Source organism: Coregonus lavaretus (assembly GCF_964263955.1).
Source record: "Coregonus lavaretus genome assembly, chromosome: 38".
In the NCBI taxonomy this organism is placed as follows: Eukaryota; Metazoa; Chordata; class Actinopteri; order Salmoniformes; family Salmonidae; genus Coregonus; species Coregonus lavaretus.
In genome coordinates, this window is record NC_140025.1 from 23,487,632 (window position 1) to 23,501,443 (window position 13,812).

General features: G+C 46.3%; 1 protein-coding gene across 1 annotated transcript in view; it reads right to left on the bottom strand.

The window, feature by feature from the left end:
* Positions 1-2,713: 2,713 nt before the first annotated feature.
* Positions 2,714-13,812, bottom strand: part of dchs2 (dachsous cadherin-related 2) — a gene marked incomplete at both ends in the record, with an annotated part of 45,514 nt that continues 34,415 nt past the window's right edge. Inside the window, 5 exons of the mRNA XM_084155010.1 lie at positions 2,714-5,313; positions 7,435-7,576; positions 7,934-8,220; positions 8,916-9,046; positions 12,327-12,478. Coding sequence (XP_084011136.1) covers positions 2,714-5,313; positions 7,435-7,576; positions 7,934-8,220; positions 8,916-9,046; positions 12,327-12,478 — 3,312 coding nt within the window. The remainder of the gene's footprint in view (positions 5,314-7,434; positions 7,577-7,933; positions 8,221-8,915; positions 9,047-12,326; positions 12,479-13,812) is intronic.

Here is a 13,812-nt window from a genome sequence, read left to right on the forward strand (position 1 = left end):
CATCTCAGAGGAGCTCCACATTCCTGCCCGGGTCCCCTGACTCTCCCAGCTATGTGCCAAGACATACAGATGCTTGTTTTACCAGATCACATGACACAGGAGAGATCTCTCCATCGCCTGTGCTTCCCAAGGCCAAAGACCCACTGAAATCACAAATATAGGCGAGCAGAGCTGTAGTCCAAACCAACCCGGCAGGCTGGGAATGACCCAGAACTGAGTCAATAAATAAGACGGCTATCAGGGCCTATATGCAGAACGCATGAAGCCTGCACTGCTAGCTGACTAGCCACTAAAATGTTTATTATCCTTAATTAAGCTACCTGATAAGGGCTCAGTCTTAGACCTCTCCCGGCACGTTCCTAAAGATAGCATTTTTTGGATTAGCACCAGACCAAGTGGAGCCGTGTCAAATCGGGCAGATTTTTTTATTGCTTTTGGAGCAAAGGAATGCGTGGGTGTTTAGATGGCACGTTATGGACAGTAAGGGACGCTTGGGTGGGTGCAAGGAAAAAATGGCTGAAAGTCATCAGAGCTTATTAGACTTGGATGTCAGGGCCTATTACTTCTCCACGAGTCTTTCACCAGCAGTTTCGGAGGCCATTTTATAGCCTTTTGACATAAAAGCTTATGCAGTCTCATTTGAGTTGAAAATAAGTAAAAAGACACATTGGACAAGGCTAATTCAAATACCTTACACTTTTTGAAAATAGACCACCTTCCAAAATGGGTTTCACAGCCAAAGGCCATTCCATATTTTTGCATCACAGTGGCCAAATGTATGGATGGTAAGTCCATCGGTTTATCTTGAGACAGAGGCTCTGAAGAAGTGTTTGGACGCTTCACGGACCTCTGGGGTAGTAAGAGAATTGTGACCCCTCATTACCACACTAGTCTTCACACCAGACCAAAGGTCTTTCAATAGATTCTTGCTCTCCAACCAAGAACAATCGATGTATCATCTCCGTCGCGGTGACCAGAATGTGAGGAAACAGCTCTTCAATATTATGGATGCTCTCAAGCCAAGCCAAGCCAAGCAGAGGAGTGTTAGGTCCCCCGAGCTCAGACACCGTTTACGCTGCCACGGCCTAAACCCTGGAAAGAGAGAAGCATACTGTATCTTCATCTGGCACTTTCCTCATAGCTATGAGGTGGTAAATTTACAAAGACCGCAAAGAGTGTGAGGAACGAGATGAAGTGTCATGGCAAACATGTTCTACTGTATAACCTCAGAGCAACGTTACCAGCCTCTGAAGCTTGGGATTCTCACGTTGGACCTTTTCAGAGAGCCACAAGCGAACCTTGTTTTTATTCCACCCTTTAAAAACGCAACTATTCTATTAGCCAGGGAATGGTTGCACTTTTTTTTCAGTCTGGATTCCATTAGAAACTGATTCAAACAATTGTTTCGAATCAGGCCTCCTTCTCCAACACCGGGTTAAAGGAAACACTCAGGGTGGCCATGTGGAAAATGGGTTTGTGGAAGAATGCTGGATGGAACCAAAATGCTATTCGATCGTGATTCCAAGACACATTTCTAAAGAGTGGGACTTCCAGTTTCCTAACAAGCATGATCCACCATGGGAAGAACAACAACAATAATGAAGGCTTATGGGGGTTTTGTTCTCCATGTGGTATCAATAGGTTTCTGAATTTGATAGTTTAGTCTAATTTAGAATTTCCTAATTGTAGAGGGAGTCTGAAAACGTTATTGCTCCGTAAGAAACACACATTTTCCATTGGAATTGTTTAATTTATGAACCACATTAACAATCAGTTCAATGATGAAAAGGAATGACGAGACGGTCACAAACCATTGTTGAATTGAATCGTACACTAATTGTTGTTCAAGTTAGTTAGAACTTCCCCATATCAGAGCTAAAAGATAGCAGTACATTGTTTAACCTACTTAATTGTACCTTTTTATATACATATTACAATTTAGCAATAAAAAAAAGAAATTCATTGAAATGTTACACACTGTACAATAAAGTGCCGTTTCAAAAATATGTATCTATAGTATACAATCTGCGCACACAGCAATATCAAAAGACTGGTCCCACACCACCAACTGCCCTGCTCTTTGTACAGCTGTTAGTGACATTTCAAAAACTGTAGGTCTTGTAGTAGTCTACAGAGTATGGGCTCATGGTACTCCGACGTAATACAATTACAGAACAAGAATACTTGCCAAGTCAAAAAGCTACAGCCAACTGCAATAACAATGTGTTTCATTTTCTTTAGCCTGCAAACATGTTTACGACCATACATTTGTTAATTGTGGATTCAAACATCCACTTGTGTACAGTGCTGCTTTTTGCTATTGCAATGCAAACCAGAGTTCAGGCTTTTCCATATATTACTTTTTTATTACAAAAGCAAGTTCTGAAACTATGAAATGCACCACAATGCGAATCATTCATTGTACAAAGACATTTCATAAATGTCTGATTTCACCCATGCATCTGCATTGTATAATGTCCTTACTAATCAATGTGCCAGATGACAGAATATTGTCCAACGTGAGACAATATTGATTTGTAGATCCTTTATGTTGAGAAGCTAATTGTAGAAACGAATTCAATAGTGATGTGATGTTAAAATCAGATTTAAAATAAGCTTGAGAACTGAATGATTTAATGCTAGTATTTGGCATCTACCATACAATACAATATTTTTCAAAGTCAATATCAAAAGGTATTTACCCTCCAAAAGTCTACACCTGTATTTCTCCCTCCAGGAGGCTGCCGGCGTCTAGCCTGAAGACCCCCAGCCCAGTCTCTGAGACCACCGGGGAGGCGTTGGGGGTCCGCAGAGTGAGCACCGACAGCGAGGGAGAGAAACTGGGGGTCATGGCAGACGGGGTGAGCCCCGTGTTCCTGGCCAGGGGCGCGTAGGCGTATTTGGGGTAGGAGGGCCTCCGGGTTAGGGTGTGCATGCTGCGCGGGGGCATCCGGGGGGGCACAGCCCTGAGGCCTGGCTGCGCCACGCCCGTGATGAGGGGTGGTGGGTGCATGAGGCAGCAGGCTTCAGACACAAGGCCCTCGTGGCCCCCCTGGAGGTCCTCGTCGTGCAGCAGGCTGATGTCGGTGAAGACTGAGGCAAGTGTGTGGTAGCGTGGCTCCCAGTCCAGCAGGTAGTCCCAGCTGTAGCTGCCCCGGAGCTGCTCCTCCGGACACAACAGCGAGCTGAAGGAGCCGTTCACAGAGGCCTGGCTGTCCGAGAGAGGGACGTAGCCCCTCATGCTCTCCTCCATCTCGCTCACCCTGACCCGCGGCAGCATCCCCTCCCCACCTCCCTCCTCTTTGAAGGTGTGGAGACTCTCTGAACTCTGCATCCCTGCAGCCAGACCTGTGCTGGAGACCGTGGTTACGACCATCCCCGGGTTTCTATCCTCTGAATGGCAGGAAAGCTGGTCCGAGTCCCTGGGCACGCCAGAGTCGGGAACCCTCTCGCTGTGGGCCGAGTCGGCCCTCTTGCGGCACGGGTATTCGTTGATCATCTTGATCTCATGGTCCTCGGCCGTCTCGCCTTCTGCCGAACCGCGGCCGCTTGAGTCAGAATTCCGGATAGGGAGGGATATTTCCCTCTTCACTCGGATGGTGATGGGCGTCCTCAGCTCCCGCAAACCGATGCCGATGCTGGTGTGCTGTTGGCCACCGCCGGTCCTGCCGAACGTGCCGGTGTTTAGGTTGGCTGCGAGGGCAGCGGCCTTCTTGATGGCGGCCTCTTTTGTCTTGTACCTCAGGACGAGGGCCACGAAGCTGACGAGTAGGAGGAGGAAGATGGCCAGCGACACGCCCAGAGTGACTGTCTGGACGCTGAGGGCCACCCCGACCAGAGCTTCAGCCGAATTGGAGATATTGACCGTTACCAGGCTGGTGGTGGACCTGGAGTCCATTCTGGGACTGCCGGCGGACACCAAGAGCTCCACCACGTCTTCGTTGGAGAAACTTCCTCTCTTGCGGTACACTGGGCCCGAGACGAACACTGCGCCTGTTGTTTTGTTGACTGAGAAAAACTGTGAGGGGTTGACCAGGGAGTACTCCACCACGCCCTCCAGGCCTCCGTCATGGTCCATTGCCATAACATGGCCGACTGTCTGCCCCGCCTTGGCGTTCTCCGGGAGGATGAAACGGTACTGCCTCTGGGTGAAGACGGGACTGAATTCGTCCGCCCCTTCGATGGCCACATGGACCCTCACGGTGGCCGCCTGCTCGCCTTTGTCCCTGGCCTCCACCATGAAGCAGTACTCGCTCTCACGCTCAAAGTCAAATGTCTGCCGGGTGTGGATGTCCCCGGTGAGGGAGTCGATGGCAAAGGCCTCCTTCCGGTCAGGGCTGCCACTGCCGTAATCCATGAAGCAGGAGGACAGGATGGAGTAGGTGAGCTGGCCATAGGGTCCGGCGTCTTGGTCGACGGCATGGACTGAACAGGCGGGGGTGAAGGCTGGAAGGTTCTCCGGCACCGAGCAGTTGACTACGGGGAAGATGAAGTAGGGCGAGTTGTCATTCTCATCCAAAACCGTGACAAAGACCACGGTGAAGGCTACTTTACGGTTTCCAGGTTCACCCCCATCGGAAGCCTGGATAGTCAGTGCGTACTTGGAGTCTTCCTCGTAGTCGAGACTGTGGTTGACCTCCAGGGCGCCGGTTTGCGGGTCGAGCCTGAGGTGACCCTTGCTGTTGCCTGAGATAATGTCGTACCGGACCAGACCGTTGGTTCCGCGGTCAGGGTCCTGGGCGGTCACCTGAACCAACCTGGTGCCCACAGGGTTGCTCTCGCTGGCCTGAGCATGGTACTCTGCGCTGACAAAAGCCGGTGCGTTATCGTTGACGTCCGCCACAGTTACCGCCACGACCGCCGAGCTGTTGAGCGGAGGCGAGCCACAGTCAGAAACTGTCACTGTCAAGATGTAGCTCTCCGTGGTTTCGCGGTCCAACAGTTGGCACAGAACCAGACTCCCACCGGTCCTCTGCTGGCTCTCCGTTTGGACCGCACCTACCTCCATACAGAATCTCCTGTCCTCGTTGCCACTGGCAACGACATAGTCCAGGTGGGTGTTTTTATACGCCCAGTCCAGGTCCTCTGCCCAGAGGGTCAGCAGGGTGGTGCCGATGGGGGTATCCTCAGGGGGGCTGACTGTATAGGTGTCGTGCTGGAAGAGCGGGGTATGGTCGTTGGCATCCAGGACCACGATGTCCACGGAGGTGACCGTAGAACGGACTGGGTCACCCCCATCTCTGGCCTCCACCAGGAGCTGGATAACGTTACCATTGGTGACGTACTTCAGGGGCTTGTTGGTGAACACCGACCCTACAAGACAAATGGGTTTGGAGTTAGCCATCGTCTCAGATTTGAGAAGAACAGTGAAAAACATCTTAATGTTTTTAATCAACTGAAAGTGCTGCAAGTCTTTTAGATATTGCTTTATTCATATGCATAATTTAAAAGCGCTGTAAAAATAAAAATGTTATCATTATTAGACAAACACTCAAACTGATCTATTTGAACATTGTCTAATGTAGGGGCGTGTTTCAGGTGTCCACTCAGTCTACAGCTGCTATGAGGGAGGCTTTGCCATGCTGACTGTCGACACAACTCACATCTCTTTAGCTGTTATTATGGTAAAGAACAGCCTATCAAACAGAGCAACGTTGGTGGAATGCCCCTTTAACCAGAAAAGTCCCTGGTGATTCAAACTTTTTTTACAAGGGAGACCTGGCAACCGCAAAACCTGTAGAATAAGATCACTCACTACCTCATGGGTTGCATCCATAGCTCAGTCTATGAATCTGAGAGTGATTACATTTCTCCAGCCCCATTCCTCAGCTTTATAGCAAACCAAGTGGCTGAAACCCAAATTCAGGATTGTGGCTTTAATGCTCTCTATAGAAGTGCATTCTGTGGCCTTTTTGCTGAAGTTTCTTTTGAGAATGTTGAACTATCGAATTAGTTTACTGATGTGAGGACAGTAAATTGAGACTGAAAACACGAGCAAGATTGGTCCTTTTCAATACATGGAATCGAATACTACTGTATACCCAATCAGTTTGGGATATCGTCCGGCCTCCTGTAATATTGCACCTCATCTTGAAACACATCATTTACATAAGTTAAAACATATTTGCGTGCTGGAAACATGAGGAAACACAAAAGAACAAGCCAGTATCTAGTTTCTGGTTCGAGTTAGGATTAAGACACAGTTCTGAGAGGCTCAATTCTAATATTTGACGCCAATCCAAATTTCACTTCCCATTAGTTACTCGCACCACAAAACATGGAGAACACATTTCTCAGATATTAAAGTCGCTGGCCCTCGAAAATAACAAGGAGGCAGCTACAAATCATTTTTTCAAGAAAAAAAAAAGAAAAAAAGCTTTGAGAATGTAATGGTCTCGGCGTTAGCCTCGTCGGCTTCAATTAGTCTTCTTACTGTGCTTTCGAGACGGGAGATAACAGGACAGACCCGGCTCTTAAGCAGACCTCTATATCAGTGACCTCTCATCAGCGATCTCTCCCACTCACTCTCATCCTTTCTTTTTTCTCTCTCCCCCTCCACTGTACTCGTTCACACGTCCAAGCCCGTAAAAAGAGAAAGGATGGATGGAGAAACGGAGGCTACTGACAGCGTGAATACTCTGGATAACCCTTGATGTGTAGAACCGTGCAGAACTGGCAATATACTTAATGTTGGAGCAAACCCCCATTTCTTGGCACCGAGCGTAAAATAAGCGCGCTGTGCCAGACAATTTTGATTTTAAACAAGGGAATATAAAAGATGAATATGAGAACCGGACTGCCAGACGGTCTTAAGACGTGAACCTTGGAAAGCATGCGGCGGTAACTTTTCTTTTGCTGCTACATTTTGACAGGCTGAATCGTAGGAATTAAGAGGAGCACATTTTGTAGCATCGCGGGAGGATTAGGCCTATTAAGACCTAGCGGCAGCTATATAGATTCAGCCTTGGAATTTCTGACTGACTCGTCCTTGGACTCTGGGTATGATTGGAAGAATGGTCCCCTGTCCATTAAAAACATTTTCACGTGGCCTCTGCTAAGAGTTCGCACTTTAGAGACTTTGTGCCCAAAGAAGTTCTTCCATTGTTACCCTTCAATTTGAATAAAATTGATTTAGAATGGAGTGGATGGCGCAGCAGTTAGGGCCGTAGCCTCTGGTGCACATATGTACACGTCGGCATAGGTTTGTGTTTGTATCTGGCCTACATATTCTTCACAGTGACAAATTCTCCCTCTATCCCTCCAATCTCGGTCATAATCTCTCTCTCTTCAATAAAAAGAACACTAAATACTATATATTTTATAATTAGAACAGGCGAGTTGACTATCTGATCAGGCTAATTCTGATGAAAGCTATTCATGTACCGTTTTACATAATTTAACTTTAATATAATTGGTCAATCTAATAGTGCTTACCGTTGTCTGGGTGTATGTAGAAGCCGTGTAGAGGAGACGAGAGGAGTCTGTAGCAGAGTTTGCCGTTAAGCCCAGAGTCACGGTCCGTGGCAGCCACAGTCAGGATCAACATGTTGGCAGGAGACAGTTCTGGCAACTTCACCTGGGGGTGCAAACAAACAAACATCTCATGTCAATTCACAGGAAAAAATACATACATTTACAAACATCTCAAGGAGGACTTTGTGTCAGAAGACATCACTGAAGATTGAGGGAGTACAATGGTGTCACATCAATAGATCGGACATCCCCTCATCTCAGCGAGTCAGTCATGTGTACATTATAAAGGACTTAATTTCTGCCGTCTATATAATCATTTTTTGCTAATGTGGAAATGCTCACCACAAGGTAGATGTGTGTGTGCGTGTGAGAGAAGTGAGGGATTTGTGTTCCATAACTATAACTGTGTCTTGTAATCCATCATTAGTGAAATAAAAAGACAGATTGCAGCTCTAGCTACCTGGTAGGAGTCCTGGGAGAAGACTGGCACGTTGTCGTTGACATCCAGCACCTGAACCAGGACCTCGGCCGTGGTCAGGTGGAGGGAGTCCGAGGCCCACACCGCCAGCCTGTGCGCCGCCTGCTCCTCACGGTCCAGCATCTGCGTCAGGGTCACCACGCCCGTGTAGCGGTCGATGGCGAAGCTCCCGGCGGCGCTGGCATTTTCCGAAAAGCTGTAGGTCACTGTGGAGCTGAGGTCCACGTCGTTGGCGCTCACCTGGGTCACCATGTAGCCCGCTGGGAGGTCTGATGACCAACAAGTTAACAGTGTAAGTGGTATTTAGTACCAAACAGTCTATATAGTCAAACGCACACCACTTGTTAGGGGGTACTAGCCTGAGTCGAAGAGCAATTGTGTGTACAGGTCCTACTTCATCTCTACAGGTATTTAGTACTACAAATTAAACAAACATTATCTCAAATTGACAATTCTCTTAGAAATCCCTCTCAATCAATAAAAATTGCTTTTGTCCCAGACTTCCGCTAGAACACCTGATTCAACTAATCATAAAAACCTTGGTTAGTTGAATCAGTGTGTCAGTGCTGGGCTGGGAACTGCCCTATGAACAAAATACATTGGAAAGACATTGAAAATAAGTATTTCTGGTTGAGAATATGTTGAAAATACAGATTTCAACCATTTTTGCTCACTGTCTCCCAAGCAATTTGTTTGAGGAAGTGATCTTCACTCCTTCAGGATGGTGGCATAAGGACAGAGCTTTGTCTCAGGCACAACAGCCAAAGAGGGACTTCATCTTTTCAGCACCAGCTACCAAATCCTGGCCTACTGTGAAGATGCTTTAAATAAATAAATATGTATAAGAAAAAAATAATGTGATAAAACAAAATGTTAACCGAAAACTTTTACCTCTATGGGCCCTGGTCAAAAGTAGTGCACTATAACGGGAAAAGGGTGCCATTTGAGAGGGGCAGTGTCTTACTCTCTGCTATGACCACGGGCTCCATGGGGGGAATGGCGGGGCTGTTGTCGTTGATGTCCACCACCTGGACCCGGACGGTGGCGGTGCTGCTAAGGGGAGGGCTACCCCTGTCTGATGCCTGCAGTACCAACCTGGGAACACAACACCACAAGGGAACACACCATTACATTACTAGGACTCCAACTAGACAGTGGGACCATCACAGGAAACACACAGCATAACATTACAAGGAATATAACTAAACTAGGCATTATTAATAGAATCTGGAATCAACATTGTTATAATGAAATGTGCATGTCTCTCGAATGTAGGTAGAAGATGTAGAGATGGATATAGACGCGTGAACGCACACACAGTCAAAAGTTTGGACACACCTACTCATTCAAGGGTTTTTCTTTATTTTTACATTGTAGAATAATAGTGACAACATCAAAACTATGAAATAACACATGGAATCATGTAGTAAACAACAAAAGTGTTAAACAAATCAAAATATATTTTATATTTGAGATTCTTCAAATAGCCACCCTTTGCCTTGATAGCTTTGCACACTCTTGGCATTCTCTCAACCAGCTTCACCTGGAATGCTTTTCCAACAGTCTTCAATGTCGTCTTGGTAAGCAACTCCAGTGGTATATTTGGCCTTGTGTTTTAGGTTATTGTCCTGCTGAAAGGTGAATTTGTCTCCCAGTGTCTGTTGGAAAGCAACTGAAACCAGGCATTCCTCTAGGATTTTGCCTGTGCTTAGCTCTATGCCGTTTCTTTTTATCCTACAAAAACTCACCAGTCCTTGCCGATGACAAGCATGCCCATAACATGATGCAGCCACCACCATGCTTGAAAATATGAAGAGTGGTACTCAGTGATGTGTTGTGTTGGATTTGCCCCAAACATAACGCTTTGTATTCAGGACTTAAAGTTAATTTCTTTGCCAAATTTTTTTGCCGTTTTACTTAAGTGCCTTATAGCAAACAGGATGCATGTTTTGGAAAAATATTATTCTGTACAGGCTTCCTTCTTTTCACTCTGTCAATTAGGTTAGTATTGTGGAGTAACTACAATGTTGTTGATCCATCCTCAATTTTCCCCCATCGCAGCCATTAAACTAACTGTTTTAAAGTCACCATTGGCATCATGGTGAAATCCCTGAGCGTTTTCCTTCCTCTACGGCAAATGAGTTAGGAAGGACACCTGTATCTTTGTAGTGACGGTGTGTTGATACACCATCCAAAGGGATATTCAATGTTTGCTTTAAAAAATAAAAATAAATCCATCTACCAATAGGTGCCCTTCTTTGCGAGGCATTGGAAATCCTTCCTGGTCTTTGTGGTTGAATCTGTGTTTGAAATTCACTGCTCGACGGAGGGAACTTACAGATAATTGTATGTGTGGGGTACAGAGATGAGGTAGTCATTAAAAAATCCTGTTAAACACCATTGAGTCCATGCAACTTAAGCACATTTTTACTCCTGAACTTATTTAGGCTTGACATACAAAAGGGGTTGAATACTTATTGACTCAAGACATTTCAGCTTTTCATTTTTAATTAATTTGTAAACATTTCTAAAAACATAATTCCACTTTGACATTATGGGGTATTGTGTGTAGGCCAGTGACACAAAATCTCTAAATTCAGGTTGTAACACCACAAAATGTGGAAAAAGTCAAGGGGTGTGAATACTTTGAGGACACTGTACTTTAGCTACACTAGACGTGTATAAACGGTGGTTTACCTTCTGAAGGCACTGTACCCATTTTGGTCTTGCTTTCACACTAACTATTTTTAAAGATTTTGTGTTACTATTTTTACTAGTGACAATTAAACAAAAATGGTTAAAATAAGACTCAGAGCTAGAAGACTCATCCTCATAGCATGTAGGATTAGATGCACACAACAATACATTGCCATAGCAAGTGACAACTCTAATAGTAGCGTAAAGTACACTGCTCAAAAAAATAAAGGGAACACTTAAACAACACAATGTAACTCCAAGTCAATCACACCCCCAATAAAGGACTGGTTTTGCAGGTGGTGACCACAGACCACTTCTCAGTTCCTATGCTTCCTGGCTGATGTTTTGGTCACTTTTGAATGCTGGCGGTGCTTTCACTCTAGTGGTAGCATGAGACAGAGTCTACAACCCACACAAGTGGCTCAGGTAGTGCAGCTCATCCAGGATGGCACATTAATGCGAGCTGTGGCAAGAAGGTTTGCTGTGTCTGTCAGCGTAGTGTCCAGAGCATGGAGGCGCTACCAGGAGACAGGCCAGTACATCAGGAGACGTGGAGGAGGCCGTAGGAGGGCAACAACCCAGCAGCAGGACTGCTACCTCCGCCTTTGTGCAAGGAGGAGCAGGAGGAGCACTGCCAGAGCCCTGCAAAATGACCTCCAGCAGGCCACAAATGTGCATGTGTCTGCTTAAACGGTCAGAAACAGACTCCATGAGGGTGGTATGAGGGCCCGACGTCCACAGGTGGGGGTTGTGCTTACAGCCCAACACCGTGCAGGACGTTTGGCATTTGCCAGAGAACACCAAGTATGGCAATTTCGCCACTGGCGCCCTGTGCTCTTCACAGATGAAAGAAGGTTCACACTGAGCACATGTGACAGACGTGACAGAGTCTGGAGACGCCGTGGAGAATGTTCTGCTGCCTGCAACATCCTCCAGCATGACCGGTTTGGCGGTAGGTCAGTCATGGTGTGGGGTGGCATTTCTTTGGGGGGCCGCACAGCCCTCCATGTGCTCGCCAGAGGTAGCCTGACTGCCATTAGGTACCGAGATGAGATCCTCAGACCTCTTGTGAGACCATATGCTGGTGCGGTTGGCCCTGGGTTCCTCCTAATGCAGGACAATGCTAGACCTCATGTGGCTGGAGTGTGTCAGCAGTTCCTGCAAGAGGAAGGCATTCATGCTATGGACTGGCCCGCCCGTTCCCCAGACCTGAATCCAATTGAGCACATCTGGGACATCATGTCTCGCTCCATCCACCAACGCCACGTTGCACCACAGACTGTCCAGGAGTTGGCGGATGCTTTAGTCCAGGTCTGGGAGGAGGTCCCTCAGGAGACCATCCGCCCCCTCATCAGGAGCATGCCCAGGCGTTGTAGGGAGGTCATACAGGCACGTGGAGGCCACACACACACAACTGAGCCTCATTTTGACTTGTTTTAAGGACATTACATCAAAGTTGGATCAGCCTGTAGTGTGGTTTTCCACTTTAATTTTGAGGGTGACTCCAAATCCAGACCTCCATGGGTTGATCCATTTTTGTGTGATTTTGTTATCAGCACATTCAACTATGTAAAGAAAAAAGTATTTAATAAGATTATTTCATTCATTCAGATCTAGGATGTGTTATTTTAGTGTTCCCTTTATTTTTTTAAGCAGTGTATAATGTAAGCTAGCGTACTTGTAAGAGGAAGTGATTTCCCGGTCCAGAATGGTGTTGGTGGCGAGGATCCCACGCACAGAGTCGATGATGAACGCCTCGTTCTGGTTACCAGACAAGATGGAGTATTCAATCTGACCATTCACACCGCTGTCCGCGTCAGAGGCAAACACCTACAACAGGAAGAAAGGCATTATAGAGAGTTAGGAAGCATGTTTCTACACAGCCAATATCCAGCGTAAGCATGGAACATCTGTCAAATGTAAAACTAACATTCCCAAGAGTCATTTCAGACTGTTACAGGCCACACAACACTTATTCGTGGTAAAAATACACAATAAAGCTTTGCATTTGGTATTTGAAATGCTCCTTTTACAGCCATGTTTCAATCAATCAATCAATCAAACAAAGCAAGAGCCCAGTGCCCAGGAAAAACTCTAGATGGAAGAAACCTAGAGAAGAATCCAGCTCAGAGTGCCCATCCTCTTCTGTGTGTACTGCGTAGATATTAAGAGACAAGTTCATGTGGCCATCAGAGCCAGATAGGTAGATACCAGACCTGAGAAACTGACATTAACCAAGAAACTGATTGGTAATGACAAATTATGTTTTTGCCTTAATATGCTGACCAGACCGCTATCTCCAGTCCAGTTGGTAGTGGTAATGCACCTTAAAGTTTGTTGCCAACCGCCATATAAAGTCCAAAGGAGGAGGAGGAGAGATTACTAGAAACGAACTCAGTTTACCCTTTTATCTGTGGATTGTCGGAGTAGAGGACCTTGTGCATGTTGATTTTGTCCACCCACACCAGACGCGATCAGGACACGCAGGTTGAAATATTAAAACGAACTCTGAACTATATTAATTTGAGGACAGGTCGAAAAGCATTAAACATTTATGGCAATTTAGCTAGCTAGCTTGCTGTTGCTAGCTAATTTGTCCTGGGATATAAACATTGGGTTGTTATTTTACCTGAAATGGGCTCCCGAGTGGCGCAGCGGTCTAAGGCACTGCATCTCAGTGCTTGAGGCGTCACTACAGACCCCCTGGTTCGATTCCAGGCTGTATCACAACCGGCCATGATTGGGAGTCCCATAGGGCAGCGCACAATTGGCCCAGCGTCGTCCGGGTTTGGCCGGTGTAGGCCGTCATTGTAAATAAGAATGTGTTCTTAACTGGCTTGTCTAGTTAAATTAAGGTTAAATAATTATTTATTTTTTAAATGCACAAGGTCCTCTACTCCGACAATTAATCCACAGATAAAAGGGTAAACTGAGTTCGTTTCTGGTAATCTCTCCTCCTTCTTTGGACTTTATATGGTGGTTGGCAACCAACTTTAAGGTTCATTACCACTACCAACTGGACTGGAGTGTGGACCTCAGTTCATCTTTCAATCACCCACGTGGGTATATGCTCCTAAAAACCAATGAGGAGATGGGAGAGGCGGGACCTGCAGCGCGTCAAGCGTCACAAATAGAACCAAGTTCTATTTTAGCGCCTGGCTACG